This window comes from Anolis sagrei, chromosome 1 (genome assembly GCF_037176765.1).
Source record: "Anolis sagrei isolate rAnoSag1 chromosome 1, rAnoSag1.mat, whole genome shotgun sequence".
NCBI lineage: Eukaryota > Metazoa > Chordata > Lepidosauria > Squamata > Dactyloidae > Anolis > Anolis sagrei.
In genome coordinates this window covers 47,417,044-47,437,583 of record NC_090021.1, presented here as the reverse complement: position 1 = coordinate 47,437,583, position 20,540 = coordinate 47,417,044, and the positions used below count along the sequence as shown (strand labels likewise).

At 39.0% G+C, this 20,540-nt stretch overlaps 1 protein-coding gene across 2 annotated transcripts in view; it reads right to left on the bottom strand.

The window, feature by feature from the left end:
* MDGA1 (MAM domain containing glycosylphosphatidylinositol anchor 1) overlaps positions 1-20,540 on the bottom strand; it is a 339,276-nt gene that overhangs the window by 101,037 nt on the left and 217,699 nt on the right. For both annotated transcript variants that reach the window (XM_067464241.1, XM_060754078.2), the window contains exons 9-10: positions 9,072-9,341; positions 2,225-2,370 (exon numbers count right to left, since the gene is read on the bottom strand). In XM_067464241.1, coding sequence (XP_067320342.1) covers positions 2,225-2,370; positions 9,072-9,341 — 416 coding nt within the window. The remainder of the gene's footprint in view (positions 1-2,224; positions 2,371-9,071; positions 9,342-20,540) is intronic.

Sequence of the window (20,540 nt, the reverse complement as noted above, 5' to 3'; positions counted from 1 at the left end):
GCTGCATTATATGGATTGCTGGGATTTTTAGTTTGCTTAGGCTAAGCATTTTCACTATTCCTCCCAAAATTGCAAACACCGGGAATCCATATCACGTTGCTGTGGTATTTATAGAGAAATCATGGTGCTACAACTGTATAGTGTAAAAAAGACCCAGAAATCCCTCCCAGAGGAAATAAAATTAGTTCAGGAAGTATATGACATGTAGCCACACATTCTATTTTCAACAGCATGACATGAGGCTTTTTTTTGCCAGTGAATAATTTTCTTCAGCAGTTATTCTAGTCACAGAATACTCTGAGATCCACTGGAGGCTTCCTTAAATACAGACAGGAATGCGGGAAGTTTTGGCAAGCTCTCTTCTTCCCCTAAAATTTCCCATACTACCTCCTATCCAATTTTTGACAGGAAGTAATATAAGACTCCTAATCTATCCATTTTAATCTATTTTAATTGGATTTAATTAAACTAGTATTCTATAGAGAGGACAACACTCCTCTTCATAAGATCACATTGTCATATATTCCACACATGCATGTTGAAAAATAATACCTGCTATAAACTTTTTAATGTTGATATTTCTGATGGAGTCCAAATATAAATGCTTCAGTCAGGGGAGGGCAAACTGCAGTGTGGCCCTCTGGAATCTGAATCTACAACTGAAGTCCTGGAAGTGACCACAACACCTCTATTCTTTAAAAGGGTGATTGTTGCTCCCATAGGCATTATGTAATTATTTTAACCCCCTAATCCTTTGTATCTTAAGATCTAAACCCTACCTATCACTTTTTACTGTGTCATGTGGATCTGTAGAGCTTTCTGCGAACCGTGAGGATGAAAAGCAAACTTTGCCCACTCCACAATGGCCCATTTCTGATCCAAGAAAAAGAGGAAATTTGGAGATAGCAAGGCAAGTAACAGAAGAAAATAAATCATAAACTGGAGAGTAGGTAAACATTGGAAACATGAGGCTTCTTATGTACTATGAGAACTGAAAAAGAAGTTATCAGAAGATTTTTCAAACTGGTATCATTATTTGGAGATCAGCTTGCAATCATCAAACTAGGAAAAACAACAAGGAGACAAGAAGAGTGGAAACAAGGCAACAAACCAATCACTGTTGAGTGGTGGTGTTGTTTTCATTGGAGGTGAAGTTATTTTTTTAAAAAAAGCAATCATATGCTCAGCAGCTTCCTGATCTGAAATATCAACCATGGTTTCCACCTACTGGCTGTACATGTTGGTTGCTAAACACTGTCTGTTTTCTATATCTCTGTGTATCTGTGACACATTTCATCTCATTCCCATCATCTTTCATCTACTCTTGGTTTTAAATGAACACTTCAAATTAAATGCAATCTTGTGTGTACTTTATTTCCTCAAAGGATATATTGACATGTGTTGTTAGCATACCCTTTGAAAGGATACAGCATTGGAAATAATCCCAAGTCTTTATATTCATTGCAGTTTGGGTGTTTTTGCCTCTTGATAACTACCCTGATGTAAAGAAAGTCAGTAAGGTAGACTGGTAACATCTACTTCTTTAACACAATGAGAAAGACCCAAGTTCCTGATCACTTGTTATTTTCCATCTGTTTTCTAGCCAGGAGAGATGTTCAGGCTACCTTTTGCTGCCCATACAAAATCTAGTTTACAAAATAATGCTCAAGGCCCAGCACACAAGTCAAGGAAGCCCAGTTCCAGCCAAATTATTCTCACTAGTTTATATTTCTGAAACACTAACAGCCTATGACTGTCCCCCTCAATACCAGGCAGAAGAGCTCTCCAGTTTATGTTCCTTATTTGTTGAAAGTGAAGAATCTGAAAATCTACTCATTTGAATGGTTGGTTTATAAGACTGACAATACCTACTAATGATTACAAGCTTTTGTTCCTGTTAAAACCCTGTTCAGAAGACAGAACGTGTGGGGAGGCCAGCAGGTTTTCTTTGCTCTCAATCATTTACAACATCAGATTTTAAAATGAGGATTACACCATATAACTTGTTTCTTAACTTGGTTAGATGGGAAAGGAAGGGCCATGACCTCAGTTCGAGCTTTCCCCCCTCAAATAGCAACTCCTATCCTCCTAGGAGAGGTTTACATCTCAGTTTAAATTGATCTCAGTTTAAATCGAATATAAGAATTTATTTTTTAGCATTGCAGGCTCATAGTCCAAAGGCTGGTATTGGTGCTTAAGAGGCTGAGCACAGTCTCGGTCTTACCTGACGAACATCTAGCCGGTAACTAAGAATGGGATCAACAGCATCAGGCTCCTTCTGTGTCCACTGCAAGACATAAGAGTAGTTCTTGGATTGCTTCCTGGTTGGATTAGGGGTATCATAATAAAATTCTGGGTTGTATGCTTTGCCTAAGAAGTAGAAAGTAGGGATGCAGGGTGAGGGAAAAAAGGGAGAAGAAGACGTAAAGGACACTTGTTACTAATTGAGGTGCTGAGGACAAGAATCCATCCCCAGAAGCAAATATTCATAACATCCCATATGTTGATGTATGAAGTTCATACAGAGTACAGAACTTAGAATTGTGACTTTCTGGGCTACCAACTCTCAGAATATCCCATCCTTCAGGGAGTTCAAAAAAGTCACTTCTCCAAGCTCTGACAAATCTCCTCATTCCCACTTCTGTAAACTGTAAACCATGTTATTGCTTTCAAATTTCCACTGACAGCCTAATAAAAAAGTACCAAACTCTCAGTACCAGAACTGAAGCTCTTGTTAGGTTCAAGTCCAGATCAACAGAAGAAGCAGTAATGGTGACTAAGACAAGGTACATATGGCAATACCTAGTCAAGAGATACTTACCTCTCTTAGAGCATTTTATTGATTTTAGGTTATCACCTTAATTTCTAACCTGTGCACTTTATCTAGCAATTAGGAAACCAGCATCAAAGAATCTGGATTCAGCTGGGAAAATTAGCAGCCGGATAGGAAGAGGAAGGGGCAGATGAAGAGGAACACAAATGTAGTACTTCTTGTTGGTGAATGGAAGACAATTGCAACAGCCATATACTTTCCTCAATGCATAAGTAAAATTCAGAGGTTGACTGAATTTAAAATAGGGACAACAAAATGGGAAGTACCACTTAACCATTTAAAAAACTTATGTGACAGGAATTTGTAGTGTCATGTTGGAGAAATTGAGAATTTGTAGTAAAAAAAACCTGACCATTCCAAGCTGCTCCATTGAATGTTTCCCCACAACTGCATCATTTGATGAGAGATGTGTCTCGATAAACATGCAATGGAGGCACTCTTGGAGAGCTAGAAGTTCAATAATCTCCTCAGTGTCTATGTTCACAGGTGTTATATTGGGAATATTTGTCTGCAGCTTTTGGCATGAACTGATGGAATATTTTATGATGGTGATGTTGTGAGAAATAGTGACTGAATGTTCTTCATGTACACCAATTCCCACAAAGAAATACAAAGAAACAGAAAGGCCTGTTAAGAAATAAAAAAGGGAAGGAGAGTGTCAGGTTACTCCGTCTTCTGCTGAACATCCTAGTTTCCATGTCTTGGGAAGGCAGGCATGTAGCCGGGGGGGGGGGGGGGGGCTTGAGGGGCTCCAGCCCACCCTTCCTGAAATTCTCATGGTGGTTCACAAAAAGGCCTTTACTGGTGTATTATTTAAACTGTTATGTTTATTCATATCATGATCTGATCACCATACTCAATATATCCCATATGCATGGGGGGTATTGGGGTAACAATACAAAAGGTTTGCTAGGGTAGACCCTCTTTCACTCAGCCCCCACCCAAAACAAACTCGCCCCCCCCCCCCCCGAATCGAAATCCTGGCTATGGGCCTGTGGGAAGGGCTTTGTGTGGAAGGAAGGCAGTGGGAGAAAGGTGTATAGTCATATAACTCTGATGATAGTAGATCATCAGGAGAGGCCCTTCTCTCAGTCTTGCCACCATCACAGGAGAGGGGGCCTTTTCAGTGGCTGCCTCTAGATTCTGGAAATCCTTTCCCAGAGAGATCAAAATGTTTCCATCCTGGATGTCCTTCCACCAGAAGGCTAATACATTTTATCACTAAAAACTTCTAAAGAATAATATGTTTAAAGAATGAGCTGAGGGCACTGTATTGTTTTAATGAAACTTTTCAAAATAGATTTTTATCTTGTTAAAATGTATTTTGTTCTTTTAATGTGAAGTTTGAATTGTTTTAATAGTGTGAAAAATGTAATACTTTTATAATGTTTACTGTTCAAATGTATGCTTTTGACTTATATTATTTTAAATTGGGAGAAATGTGGAAGAGAAAATAATAATAATAATAATAATAATAATAATAATAACCACCATCATCATCATCTCATCTTCAAATATACTGATCTCCATTTCCAAAATGTTCTTTGGAATACTGTGGGACCTATCATTTACATAAGGAATGGATCAGCTATTGGTATTAGGGTCACAATACACAGTAACTAATTTAAGTTCCAAACATTATGGACTTGTGGCCATAAATTGCACAAGTACCATGGATTTTCAGTGTTCCTAGACTGAAGGATCTGTAAGCCAAATCTATATTCTTGACTCCATGTCCAGATTTACGTTGTTGCCTGTTCTTCAGCTCAATAAATTAGTGGCATAATTGCCTTGCTATATATCCATCTGCATTTACACAACTGTGTGCACTTCAAGGACACTTATAGTGTGGACCCGATTTATGGCATAACTTCCAAAAAGGATTGCCACCAGTGTTTTCTGTAATAGCAAGTATCTAAATGCATGGCTCTTTTTATGGTTTGTTAGGTTAAAAGTATACTTATAAAAATAACCAAATACGTCTTTGTATACATGATGTTCAATTCCATTATTTAAAAATCAAGTAGCATCCTCCTTTCACCATATGAGAGATAGAACACACTGGCCCAATACTGTCTTTAAATGTGTGCATTTGTCTATATATAGGGAGACAAACATGTCTGTGAAGACAGCAACTAAACATGACAAAATATTTAGACTGGAAGATAACAGCTATGTTTGTACATCATGAATCACAAATTCTTTACAGCCGGTGCCGCTGAGAACAAGGGAGTGGTGCTGGTGTATGCTCCTGATTGACTTCTCTTGTAAGCAGGAACAACTAAATAAACTGCAGAGCTTCCACCTACAGTTTTATTGGGCAGAGAAATCTTACTTGTGTGTTTCCAGACAAATCAAAGTTATAAGCTAGAATCCCTGGTCTATATATCACAACCAAGTACAAGTGGAAGTGTTGTAGTTTACTGAGCCACTCCTGCTTTCCAGAGGAGATAGGTGGTAGTGGTTGAGCAGCATGTGTCAGAATACTTCTGAATATTGTTAAGCCACTTTTCTTGGGGATCCCAAGAAAATTCTGGAATGAGAACATATAAACATGTATAAGTCGACCTCATGTATAAATTGAGGGTAGGCTTAGGGTTAGATTTTGATATGATCCGTGAATAACTCAAGGGTTGTTTCATAGAGAAGGGAACACATCAATGCTCCCTCAGAGGGCCAGTTGTCCCTGGCTGATGCTGTTTTCCTAAATACAGAAGACTGGGCCGCTAGCGGAGATTGTAGAGGAAGTCAGTGCTTTTTAAGGTCCTCCCAGGACATTATGCCACTTGACTCAGAGAAAGGGGTTGTTCTGTTTTAAAATAAGATTTAAGGCACAGTATTGACACTGGCTTGTGGCTAAAGCATACCAGTTTGTTTTGGTTTGATTCTTTGTACTAAAATGTGTAGACTTATCCAAGTGTATATAGAGTTAGTAATAAACCACATTATGGCAATTTCCCACAACCCAATGCTTTCTAGCTATGTTGAACTACAATCCCTTCCATTCTCCGACATCACAGCCATCATGCTGACTAGGATGATAGATACCAGAGTCCAATACATCTGACTAGATTATGAATGCCAGGACTTGCTATGAACTGGGGGCAGGAGTGAATTTTCAATTTTACAAAATATCTTTAAAAGTGGCAGGAAGTGTCCACAACAGCAATGGAAGAACCTGAGTAGAAAGAAAAAAAGGCACTGTGCTCCAGCAGAAAGAAAAAGACATGGGGAAAACAAACAAATAACACATGAAATCATTTGCAAGAATTGTGAGTTTAAGTAGCCTTAGATCCTGTAGAATTTTAATGGTTCTAATGACAATCTGAATAAATATGCTCTGGATGGTTTGAATTTAGCAATTCTGATTTGATGCGGAGTTCATACTTGGTTATGCTAAAACTGCTTAATATCTTCTAGTACAAACAACAGAAGCAAATTTAACTGCACAGTTCTTGTTCCAAGCAATAACTTCCAGTAATGAAGGGATCTTTTTGACTGAGGAATGTAGAGCCTTTTCACAAAGAATATAGTTTTATAAAGTAAGAGAAAGCTGCTCTCAAAGCACTTGGAAGAAATAAATCAGCAGGAATAGATGGCATGTCAATAGAACTATTTCAGGCTATGGAGACAGAACCCATTCAACAAAAATGGAAAACAAAATAATGGTCCATATATTAGAAATGCTCAATATACATTCCAATTGTCAAGAAAGGAGACACCAGGGATTGTAGTAGCCATGAAACCATTAAACTGTCATGCAAGTGAAGTGGAGTTCAAGAATTTACAACAAAGACCTCATCATATGTGAAATGATAAATGAAAAGTGTACAAGCCGGATTCAAAAAGGAAGAGGTACTAGAGACCACATTGCTAACAGACTGACTAATGACAGTGCATCAGAATTTCCAAAAAGAATTTACTTATCCTTTATGGTTTATTCAAAAACCTGTGTAGATCATGAAGAAAAAAAGAATTCCACAACAGTTGATTATCTTGATGCTTAAATTCAAAATAAGGCACGATGGTCAGGGCAAAATATGGGCAAGCAAAATGGTAGTCAACTGGTGCTGATGCATTGAATAGATCACATCAGCTCTAGTTTCAGATACAGAACATATGCCATCCAGCAGTCACCATCTGCTTGCCCACAGAAAACCATATTTAACAATCTAGAGCTGATGTGGTCTATCCAAGGGGGCAGGGCTAGTCAGCGACAGGGAAGGAGTGGTAGATGGTGCAAAAGGAGCAGAAATACAATACAATAAAGAGGAAGGAGGCTTGTGGACCAGACTTTCTTTCTTGTGGTCCACTGGTATTCTGTGGCCCATTGATTAAGAGGAAGGAAGTGCACAAAGTGGAGGAAAAACCACCAATATTTTAAGACATATGGATGACACTATTATTAGCAGGAAATAGCAAAAACTTGAAATGACTAGAGATAAAAGTTAACAAATAAATGCAATGACAGAGTTATAGTTAAATATTAAGAAAACAAAAATGATAGTTACATATTTATGTAAGTTAAAATGGGCGAAAAGACTATAAAAATTATTGAAAAGTGCAAATACTATGGCTCAGTCATAAATCAAATGGAGACTGGAATCAGGAAATCAGAAGACAAAAACTTTGAAAGGCAATTGCAATAGAATCTAGATAAAATTCTTAAGTGTAAATATTTATAGTTAGATATCAAAGACAGACTAATCAATGACACAGTATTCCTGATTTCTATGTGTTGACTTGTTACCTGGGCAATGAAGAAGACCAACCGAAAAATGAATTGAATCTGTAATATGATGCTAGAGGGGAGTTATATGGATACTACAGACTGCCAGAATGACAAATAAATGGGTTGAAAAGTCCCCACTAGAAGGTAAAGTGATTAAACTGAGGCTCTAATACTTCGGACATATGAGATGACATGACTTATTGGAAAACAACAATGCTCAGAAAACCTGAAAATAAAAGGAAAAGAGGAAGACCACATTACAGGTGGATAGACGGAAGCCAAGAGGCTGTTAATGTTCTATCGCAGTAACTTTGCAGTAACCTTAATTCATAGGGTTACTGCAAGCCAGTGTTTCTCAGACTGTGCTCATCTAGGTATTTTGGACTTCAGCTCCCAGAAATCCCAGCCAGCTTACCAGCTGTGAGGAATTGTAGAAGTTGAAGTCTAAAACATCTGGAGGAGCACAGTTTGAGAAACTCTTCTGTAAGCCATTGCCAGTGATGGCATATAATGACAATAAATGAAGACAATAGTAAAATTAATCATCTCAAATCTGAGAACACGAAACTTGCAGTGCTAAGTGAGGAGGAACCAGGTTCAATCCTAATGGATAGTCAGGACTCCATCTTGATGCTGCAATGGGATGGAGATGGATAGTGCAGTCACCTCTGGGCCCAGTCTGGAGTATTAGCACTCTAGATCTGTCCCATATTTTGTGGCCATGTAGATGAGGCACCGAGTTTCTTTAGGAATTCTTTGGAGTTTCACTGACTTTTGATATTGTGGGATAAAATCAAATTAACTGGATTTACCCCAGTTGGAGGTCTCTGGACATCATCCAGACAACCAGGACCACACTCCAGCCCAGTTCAGGGTTGGTGGCTCATGTAGATGGGCCCCATGTTACATTCTTTTGTTATTTGCCTGGAGACACACAGCTATATAACCAGGAAAAAAGCCAAGGCATCCAATGTACCTCAGTGACATTCCTCTTTCCTCATATACCAGTTTTTTCCAAGCTACTTCATCCCACTCTAATTACAAGCCTCAGCCATTCTTCTCTACTATAATTAAATGGAAATGATTCAATGCTTATTTTTATTAACTTAGAATGGCAATATTGATGTTTACTTCTGAGACTGCATTTCTTATTATTTTTATTGACTTAATTTTTTGTGTATGCCAGAGATTCAGAGCCACCTTGGAGACTAATTGTTGCTTATTCAACTTGCATTGACTGCAAAGTCAAGTTTTATAACAAATTCAGAAATAAAAGCAGAACAGACAATAATCATTATCTGGTAAAGTATCCATTTTTAAAAATATGATTCCCAAGATAGAAGAGGCTGTCTCCAGTGATTTCAGAAAAAAGGTACATTGGAACTCTAATCATTTTCTTCCTGTTTACTTAAGTCACCTATGGGGTTCTTTAGCAGTAACTTGGGGGAAAATTAGATGGATTGCAGAGCTCCACCTTTTCACAGGGGTTCTTTTGGGAAGACTTACCAGACACCTGGAAGAGGCAAGTTGCCACACCAACATCATTGGAGATGCTACATTCATAGCTGCCACTGGTTTCCCGGCTCACACTGTCCACCTTATAGTCAGAGTAGTCCTGCTGTTCTGCTGGAGGTACCGTGAGCAGAGTCCCATTAAATCGCCAGACAGCAGTGGCCACTTTCATTGGGCTTCCCTTTAGCATGGTACACCGAAGAGTAACACTGCGTCCCACAGCTTGACGGATATCCTGGAAAACTGGCTCCACTACTGGAGGAACTAAGGGGGGGGGGACAAATTAAATTAATAGCATCAACTGAAAAAGCAGTATAGTTGCAATAAGAAGAATATTTATGACTTTTACTTATAGCCTGTCCTATACTGAAGTGTCCAGGCATATTATAGTTATCTTAATGTGATGGATCTATTATTATTTGTCAACAAAGAGCTCACCGCATAAGCAATGAAGTCAAACAGGAGTGGGAAATATGCAGATGGCAAGCGTTTCTCAGAGTCTCAGCATTGTAGAAAATATGAATTCAATCTAAGAAAGGACAGCTGGATGCCCCTAGGCAGTGCACTTATTCAATTTAATATTAATTTAGACCACCATATTTTTGAGGGCCTGAAACTGCAATGACCAATTGGTCACTTCTGGTTTTCTACAAAGCATCAGAAGTTTGGGGTGGGTGGGATTAGTGTTTTCCCTTTGTTGCTCATCTTTGGTTTACAAGTCTTAATGCAGGTTACAGAATGTAAGGCTCATCAGAAACTGCTACACTGAAACTTCCATCAACCTTCACTGGCACAATCAATGGACAAGTATAGTGGCAATACGTCTTAATACATTTGGATGGCCTCATGTTCCCCACTACAACTTTAAGATTTAAAAAAGTTAAAAATTAAGAAAAATACTGAAATAGGCTTCAGAGCTAGCTATTAATATTTGATTATGTCTTTCCCTCTTCATCATGTGAAATTAAGTTGTCTCATGCAAGTCACTTGACAAAATACAATTTTCTCACTCTACCTCATGCTGACCCATCTTCAAGTCATAACTAAAATGCCAGGTATAGACAAATATCTGAAAGTAATCTTATTTCCTCTTAAAATTTCATCTAAACTGGTGTGTTTGATCCCTAAACTTTGAGGAGAACCTCATTTTAGCTTGCAAAATAACAACAGATAATGCTATGGTAACAATGGGAGAAAAGGAGAGAGAGAGAGAAAAAAACAAATACAAATATCTGGAAGAAGCTGCTCTATATATTACAGAAGCCAATTCCAGGAAGAGGTCTCATTTTGTATTATCTGGACATCACCAATGTACCAATAGATTTCCTTCCATGTTCATTTGGATACATGCAACACAAACTTGGGTGGGTTACTTTTTTAGACTTCAAGGAACCCCACACCCAACCTCTTAAATAAATAACAAAGTGCAGTGGTAAATGATTAGGCAAAAACTGAAAAGCAGTCACTTGGAAAAAAAAAACCAGCAGAAGGTCTGGAGCTGCAACTTATCTTCTTTTGGAAGACAGGTGAACTAAAGCAAAGATTTCATATTTCAGACACTTTCTTTGGAGCTTGGCTCATTCTCATATTATGCCATACAGAACTATGAGAAAGCACAAAGGTTGTTTGTAGAAATAGAGAAGCCATGACTGGGAAGATATGGTTTTGGCTCTGGGCACACCAGTTGCTTCGTTATGGATGCCAACAAGTTTCAACTGAAGTAACATGGACCCAAAAAAAGATTTCCCCATCCTTGCTGTTGTGTAATGTAACACGCACTGCTGAAGCAAGTAAGCCATTGCACATTCACCAATAACAGAAAACACAGCAACTTTTCCTTTCATTATTACTCATAGAAATACTTCATCACATTCTTCTTGATTTTACACATTTACTATTGACCTCATCACACTAAAGAATGAATCCATTTTAAACCTGGTTGCTGCCTCCTGCAGAATTCTGGGGTTTGTAGTTTAGCGAGGAGCCTTTAACAGCCTCACTAAACTACAAACCCCAGAATTTTGCAGAAGGCAGAAACCGAATATAAAGTGGATTCATCTTCTAGTGTGATGATGTAAGGTGAGGAGTCAAACGGAATAATATAATAACATAATACTATGTTACAATGTACAATAAAGCATAATAAAAGCATTACTTCTAAACATGTTGATCCACATTTTCCATGAATGTGTATCATCTTTTGACAAACTAAAATATCCTTATCAAAATGTTATCACCACTCTACTTCATTTTAAAAAACACAATCTGTTGTTGCTGGAAACATCTGTTGAATCCTAATAATGAATGTTAATTTCACATTTTTAGGCAAGTAATACTCAGAGGTGGTTTGCCAAATATAACCTACAGTATCTACCGTATGTATTAAATAAGTACTCTAGGAAGATGATGATTTCTCCTGGCAAGCAGCATGAGCTGAATGCCATATTTTTCTAGATTCTCAGCCTTGGGGTTCTGTCACTGGAGTATAATAAATTAAAGTTTGTCCATAACGAAATGTGTGTGTTGCACCCTGGGTTGACATGGTCAGCTCATTAGAGATTGTATGCAACAAACAACAGGTGCCTTTGCTGGAGGCTCTCACCCCACAAAGATATTAATCAAAAGAAATGAAAAAGTGAAAATCGATTGCATCCTTAAAACCTGTTTTAGAGTCTTTATAGATGAGTCACTTTTGAGGGAGCTGACCTTCAGGCTCTTAATCGTAGTACGTGACACAGTAGCACCATTAACTGAGTCAGCAAAGCAAATGGAGCACTAAAGATCTCTATGCTAACTTTAATAGGTTCAGAATGAGGCAGTCCTTCCAAACTAGACCTCATTTAAAGGACAACAGCTGGCTTAACATAAAGGGCAAAATAATCTATGCTCAATGCTTTCTAGAGCAAGAGTTTTGGACCAATTCTCTAAAGCCCCACTCAATATGACCAGCAGTCAAGACCTGCAGAAGTAGAAGTCCAAAACATCAGGAAGAAGAATGGTTGAGAACCATGCTCTAGATCAGGCCTGCACAACCTATGGCCCTCTAGATGTTTGGGCTTCCAACTCCCAGAAGCTCAAGCCAATTGTTTGAATGCCCAGGAATTCTGGGAGCTGAAGTCCAAAACACCCGGAGGGCTGAAGGTTGTACAGGCCTGATCTAGATGGTTTACTGTCTGTGGTAGTATATGGGAGCGTTTCTAAGAGAGCAGGAGAAAAAAATTTTTTTTTACTATGTTGTGCATATAGCATTCATGCTGCAATTATTATGAAGTACTTTGTAGTTTAGTGATTCTTTTTGTTTGTTTGGCATTCCTGATAAAAATAGTTCTAATTATATTCTTGATTTTTCACTGAGAAAGAAAAATGGCCACAGCTTCTTCTTTTTTTGGCCTATGTGTATAAAATTTGGCAATATAATTGCCTCATCAGAGGGGACTATTGTAAACAGAGAGCAGGCTTGTGATTTCAGGATTTGTTCTGATGTTTTTCTAGACAACTTGAAAATTTGCTTCAGTATGTTTAAAGTTTTCTGCAGCATAATAGTGTCTGTGGGTGAAGTTCAACGCAGTATTGAAGAAAGTGGTTTCACTGTGCAGATAATTAGATAGAAAATCCTGGAACCAGTTTGAGAGGCAGATGGTGATGACACAAACCACACAGCACAGAAGCACATTAAGGGATTTCTTTTGTGCACTTTTGTGGAAGTTTGCTGTCTGGTCAACAATTTGAAGCTAGCGTCAAACTGCATTAAATGGTCAGTGTAGATGGGGCCTATGATTGTGTGCTGGTTTTGCTCGAAGACTAATGCCACGTAGGCAATCTAAAAATGCATAGTGTACACAGAGATGAGATATTTTTAAAAGGGAAGGGAACACTCTAGGCAACTCAAAATTAAAATCAAACACAGTACTCATCCATAAAACTAGTGCTGAAATGGGGAAGGTAGACAAGAGTAAGAGCTACTGCCTAATACAATAGCTACTAAAAATGCCCAAAGGCTGGAATGACTGGGTTGTTGTAGGTTTTTCAGGCTAGAGAAAGCATCCTCAGAGGTTATGAGGTCTGTTGGAACTAGGAAAATTGCACAGATATATAAACTCAATTTTCCTAATTCCAACAGAGCTCACAACCTCTGAGGATGCTTGCCAAAGATGCAGGCGAAACCTCAGGAGCGAATGCTTCTAGAACATGGCCATATAGCCTGAAAAACCTACAACAATCCTGCCCAGAGGCCATTTCAAAGGGACGTCAAATATAAAGTAATAAAGAATGGGGCTGTATCAGGAAAGGAGTGAAAGTTGGTGGAGGTAGAATGAAGGAAGAGAAGCACAAATTATACTACACTTATAACTTCCACCAGGTTCTAATACAGCTCTTTCAAAAACTTCCTTTTGCTAACAGAGAGCTAGCAAGAAATTTCCTTCCACTAAGCGCTATGACGGTGAGGAAGTTTTACTATTAATTGCTCCAACTGAAAGGTGACACTATCAGTGGGACAATCCAGGTCTCCGCTGTCTGCCATGAGCATATTTTATGCAAATATGTGTCTTTTCCAAGTTGATGTTCTTCCTCTTTGATGCCTAAATAACTGCATTATCAAGAATTTAGCTCAAGGACAACAGTAAAATATAAGTACCTCCCTTGCTGCTATTGGCAGGTTCTGAGCTATAGCACCTAACATAAAGCTTCAGTCTGCTTGTTTGGTGCCATCCTCAAACAATGTCTGTATCATGCAGATTGTGCTGTCTATCATAAAATCCAGAATGTGAGACTTGCAAGTGTCAATGACTCTTTTTGTTTGTCTTCACAAGTTTGAGAATTAAACCACAGAAGCAGCAAATGTGGTGAGTGATATTGTGAAAGGGGTGAAAAGGCTAGAGCATAAGCCAACATTCAGTGAGCCATACTCCTTTCTCAGACTTAACATTCAGCTGCTTTAAAAACAGAGGGCAAAGCAGTTCGCCTTGGCAGCAAAACAATTTTGCAGTAACACAAACCATAATAATTCACCTGCTCTTCAGGAAAAAAAAATTCTAATGATTAAACTCATTTGTGCCCAACTCCATCCTGTCCAGGGAGCCTCAAAGAGCCTTGTGACAATTCATGCATCACCCTCGCTAGATCAGGTCCTAGAGTTTGGTGATAAGAAACAAACAAACACACCAGATTTTTTTCTGGGAAAGATGGAGATTGTGACAATAAGGGCAAAAAGCAAGTGAACAAGGGCAAGAATTGTCAAGTGTAAGGCATGTATCATTGTGCCTTGCATAACCTTTCACTTTCCCAGTTTTACAAGATTAGTGGCTTCTGATTTTTTTTCAACAGTGATGATGCCCTGAAACATAAGGGTCAGTGGAGCATGACCAAGTTCTAAAACCCATTTGAAAAGCTATTTTTTAACTTTTGCTTTAGGGAAAAGAGACGTCTTGTTTTCCACAAAACAAACAAATTCTTGCTGAAATTTTCTGTGAGATATATCAACAACTGCCTATCCATGTATTTGGAAACTGGGTCCTACTGTACTTCCTCCATCTAAGGCAGTGGTTCTCAACCTGCGGGTCTCCAGATGTTTTGGCCTTCAACTCCTAGAAATCCTAACAGCTGGTAAACTGGCTGGGATTTCTGGGAGTTGTAGGCCAAACCACTGATCTAAGGTGAGGCAGCAAGTTACAAGATAGTATGTGTTCTTGATGGTAGTTTCTTTTTCAGATTTGTTCACTTCATGTCAGGCAAATACCGTTTTCATTTTCTAGAGCTTTTGAGATATAGTTTAAGATCTGAAGGCTGTTTTATGCTTCAAAATATTTTTGTGGCTTTTAGTTTATTGTATCATTTATATTTGCACTGTTTTATTACTTTTTCAAACTAGCTTTGTGATTTCATTATACAGTCTTACTATTATTAAATAATAATAATGCTACTGTATTATTTGTCATTTTTTTTAAAAAAGATGACTCAAACATGAAACAAGGAACAGAGTAATGAAGCTACAGATGAAAAAATTGCAAAGGCTCTGTTAGTGTGACTGTGTTAAGGGTGCAATAGAGAGCATCAGCAATTAGCTACTCTTGTGAGACTGGCTGGGACAACATACAATAAAGATGTAATATGATAAGGCTCAAAGATTCTATGATGTTATGAATTTGTTGTCCCTTTCTGTGCTGCTGGGGGCTTCCAAGACAACCAAGTCCAAGACATCACTAGAACCAACATTTCTTCAACCGTGTATACAAGCATGCAAACGCACACACATTTTTGCTTTGGATTGCAATCTATTACACATACACATATGCATGATGAAGAAATATTCCTACAGAAACCTTGCAATATATGGGAATGCCACCTCCATTCATTTTACTTAGAAAGCAACAAGATCCCAAGTGTGGTGATTTCTGCATGACCACAACAGGATCCATCTTCTCAAATTAGCTGCTAAAAATGTCGCACTGACCTATCACAGGCATTTTTTCTGAGATGTTCTCCTGCTTTTAAATTATTATATTACAGTGCAGGTCAGTTTGTTCTCAACAGAGTCATATGCAAATGAATGAATGACAAAATAAAAGGGCAGCCCAGCAATTGGTGACAATCTCTCAGTCTGAGTGCTTGCAGTTCTAATTTACAGGAGCAATTCTAGGTTTCCAAAGATGTAGAAAAAAGTCTATAAACCTTCCCACAATGTTAGTTCTGCAAATGTCAGAGTCCTGCTTCATTACCACGGTTCTTTTTTTCTTTTTTCTTATTGAAAAAGGTAAGATGGTGTCTTCATACAACTACTATATAAGCCTTAATACGCTTTGGGCTGACATGGGCTCCGAGATCTGCCGGGGAGGCCCTTCTCTCGATCCCACCACCATCTCAAATACAGTTGGTGGGGACGAGAGAGAGAGAGGACCTTCTCGGTGGTGCCCCCACCCCTCCAGCTCTGTAATGTTCTTCCTAGAAAGATTAGGTTAGCCCCCTCTCTCAAAGTTTTCTAATCCAATCTAAAAATATGGCTTTTAAAACAAGCCTTTAATCTTGAGTAGATGTTAGGGGTTAGTCTGACATCTTAGTGTTTGTTTCATCTCTGCACTTGGCTTGGTAATTGAAAACATGAGGTTGTAATCTCATGTTGTTATTGTTTTTATGTCTATGTATTGTTTATTTAATGTGTGGCACATCAGAGTGCTGTGTGAGCTGCCTCGAATAATTAAAAAATATTAATATTACTACTACTAATAATAATAATAATAATAATAATAATAAATTTATAACAATCAACAAATCAGATAAAAATTCATACTACTACTTCCATGCACAACTCACTCTAGTAATGGTAATCACTAATTTCACCAGCTGGGTTTTCCTAAGTGAAAGGCAGGCTTTGTAACTCAACAGAATTCAGCTTTTTTCATGATTCCATCTCAAATGTTCTCCAGTCTCTCCTCTCCTGGCACACAACAAATTAGCTGTGGGGGCACAGAAGCACACGGACACAATTTCACCAAGTAATTATTGCAGTGTTCAGCTATAGACTAGAAGCACGTACGTATGAGAAAAGCAAACGGGTTTCATTCCAGGGACAATAAAAGACAAAACAAAAAGAAATTCCAGTAACAGCATAGTGGAAAAGCACTCTTATTCTGCAGTAGTAAGAAGTCAAAAGGGACTTTGGCCACCAGTGCAATAGAAGAGTAGAATGTGATCCTCAGGATGCTGATCTGAAGCTTGAATAAATTCCACGCAGCTTACTCCCAGTTTAATACTGCATAGGGCTGGCATCAAAGCTCAGCCACTTTACTGGTATAAATACTTTTGTGGGCTATTGCCTACAGATCAACTAAATCAAAGTAGCTCATCAGTGCCAATGTTTTGTTTTTTTAAAAAAAAAACAACAAATGTAAGCAAATGAAATTCTGTGTACACTTCATTGGAAAAGGGTGTAAGGGATAGTTACATAATAGTAAACTTGCAACCCTTTCCCCTTACTGTCAAACTAGCATATATAGCTATATATCCAGAATTGCCCAGGTTTGCATTTTCTTTGTGACTGTCTTTCCTCTCCCCCTCCCTTTCCATCATACAAGTTGTCCTCTCTTTTTATTCTGTCCTTCTTTCCTTCCTTCCCCTCATACATGTTCTCTCCCCCTTCTTGCTTGCTTCTTTCTGCTTTTATTTCTCTTTTTTCTTTTCTTCCTTACCTTCACTTTCCCATTTTTTTCTCTTCTATCTTTCCTTCCTCCTTTCCCCCTCCCTCCCTGTTTCTCTTTTCTTTTTTTCTCATCCTGGGCCTTTTTATGGGCTGACCACCTAAATGGACCAGATCCAGTCTTTTCTTAGAAGTCACAGTCTCTAAGCCTCAGAACAAAGTGCAGGTATGCATGCATAAATTCCTTCCAAAATATAAATCTTTATTAAATTGTCTACTTGCTTATCACTTGGATATTTCTAATGTGGCCTTCAGGGCTGTTTTTTGCCTCATGGTTCAGTTGTTTTCTTCTGCCTGTAGCTTATCCTTTCTATCGATGCACTCTCCTCTGCTAGTTACATCTAAACCCTGCATACATATATATTTATACATATGTCTAATCCTTTCTGTCTATATACTGCCAAATTTTACTTATGGGGCCCTTGCTCCATAACAGCATGGGCTTTGTAGTTGAAATTCCACAATTATTTTGAATTGGGTAATGAAAGGTTTGTGTGCCAAGTTTGGTCCAGGTCTATGAAGGCATGGAGAAGCCTTTTAGATACCAACCAACCAACATACATACTTTGACTTTTATACACAGAGAGAAATAAATACAAAGGAGGTTTCTGTCATCATTGTGTTTTGAACTTCCCTTTTTGACTCCATGTCATTGGCTGCCACTTGCAAGGGTTGGGAAAACTGAAGAAAATAACAGTGTGTCATGTCATGCGTTTATTCAAAATCTTGAGGAAAGAAAAAAGAAGGTGAAGCAGGCTGTTGTTGGTAGCAATTACAGATCACCTTTAAACACTTGCATGCTCTCAAGGGCAAGGGTAGGAAAGTTATGGCCCTGTCAATGTTTAGGCCTACAACACCCTTTGGACCCAGCTGGGATGACCAATGCTAAAGGACTGTGGGCATAGTGATCATAGTTTTCAGCATTCAGGATCAATGCATACATTGGGCTGCACCTTTCTTCCAATTTAATCAATGAGACCTGTCAGCATTTCACTATGGCTGAATGGTGCCCTTTGTGAGTAGGGGCTGACATTAAAGAGCATCAACAAACCATCAATATTCGTTTGATAGATCTTTTCAAAGTTATGTTTCTCTCTGTGTGTGTTGATTTCCTCAGAAAAGCAAGGCTTTGTTTATTCATTCAGTCACTTCTGACTCTTCATGACCTCATGGACCAGTCCATGCCAGAGCTCCCTGTCCACCGTTGCCATCCCCAGCTCCTTCAAAGTCAGGCCAGTCACTTCAAGGATAACATCCATCCATCTTGCAGTTGGTCGGCAACTCTTCCTTTTTCCTTTCATTTTCCCCAGCATCATTGTTTTCTCTAAGCTTTCCTGTCTTCTCATGATGTGGCCAAAGTATTTCATCTTTGCCTCTAATATCTTTCCCTCCAGTGAGCAGTCAGGCATTATTTCCTGGAGTATGGACTGGTTTGATCTTCTTGCAGTCCAAGGCAATTCTAATACCATCTCCATCTAATTAGCCCTTTCCAAAGGGGCAACAGATGACACAGAACACGCCTTGACTTTAAATCTTATCTTTCTTACATCTGCCTAAGCCAATTAACACAACTCCTTAAATTTTCTTCAAGGATGGAAATAGTTATGGAGCTTACTCATTTTAGACTTCTTTCCATCATTTCCTGCAACAGTTAATATAGCATACCCCAGTTTCTACTTCACAAGTGTCGGAGGAAATTTCACCCTGGGTGGGATTATTTTGACCTCTTTGGCCCCCTCCCTGAACACCTCTCCTTGAAGCAGCTGAGAATTGGGTGTGTGAAGCTCATACTTAGATGCCTTGCCCAATTAAAGCATGCTAACAAGACACTACAAAGAGAAGCACTTCCCTGCAGCCACAGCGTTCCCATGGCTCAGCTACCTTGAAGTCTCAGGTTTCAGCACACTCTGTTTTCTTATAATTGAAAAGGATGTGCTAGGATGGGTGTGCATATATGTCTGCCATGGAGCATATACAGAGGAAGGCCAATATATGGAAGTCACCCAATTGTCTGATAGCTGGATTGCATTCCCCATAATCCTTCCATTAAAGTGGGAGTCCACCCCTCTGGCTCTTCATAATTCAGAATTACACATCCTCAGAAAATCTCCTCCATCTTGTAGATATCTACACATTGTTTTAAGAATGCCTCCTATCTGGGGTGAGGGGGAGTCAATACAGAACACAGTCATTTCTGTATAGCAGCGTTTCTCAACCTGGGGATCGGGACCCCTGGGGGATCACAAGAGGGATGTCAGAGGGTTCACCAAAGACCATCATAAAACATATATTTCTGATGGTCTTAGGAACCTCTTTGGCAGATAAGGTTGAAGATCTCTCTGTCTGTTCTTCTCTTCCTTTTTGGAAACAGATGTGGAATCCTCCCACCAATAAGTCTTCTTCTGCAGTGATTGGCTGGCCTCTCATCTGGCCTCTCAGCCAAGGGGAGGGCAGTTTCTGACACTCCAAGCAGGGAAGAGAGAACAAGCTTGCTCAGCACATGGCAGAGTGGTGCACATGTGCGGGTGAGAGACAGCATGCAATGCTAGATGGAGGCTTGTGCCAGCGAGTCCCTTCAAGACTTGGGGGTTCTGTTTGGGAAGATTGGCCCAATTCTATCATTGGAGGGGTTCAGATTGCTCTTTGATTGTAGATGAACTATAGATCCCAGCAACTAAAACTCCCAAATGTCAAGGTCTATTTTCCCCACACTCCACTAGTGTTCCCATTTGGCTATATTGAGTTTTCTTGTCAAGTTTGATCCAGATCTATCATTGTTTGAGTCCACAGTGATCTCTGCATGTAGTTGAACTGCAACTCCAAAATTCAAGGTCAATGCCTACAAAATCCTTCCAGTATTTTCTGTTGGTCATGGGAGTTCTGTGTGACAAGTTTGGTTCAATTCCATCATTGGTGGAGATCAGAATGCTCTCTGATTTTAGATTAACTATAAATCCCAGCAACTACAACTCCCAAATGACAAAACCACCCCCCAACCCCCAAATTTGGGCATATCAAGTATTTGGTCCAGTGAATATATCCTTCATATCAGATATTTAAACTACAATTCATAACAGTAGCAAAACTACAGTTATGAAGTAGCAACGAAAATAATTTGATGGTTGGGGGTCACTACAACATAAGGAATTGTATTAAGAGGCCGTGGCATTAGGAAGATTGAGAAACACTGCTTTATAGGCCTTAGAAGTAAAATCAGCAATAGGGTGTTGGAGTTTCCTTAGAAGGAAAACCAGTAGTAGTAGGGTCTGAGT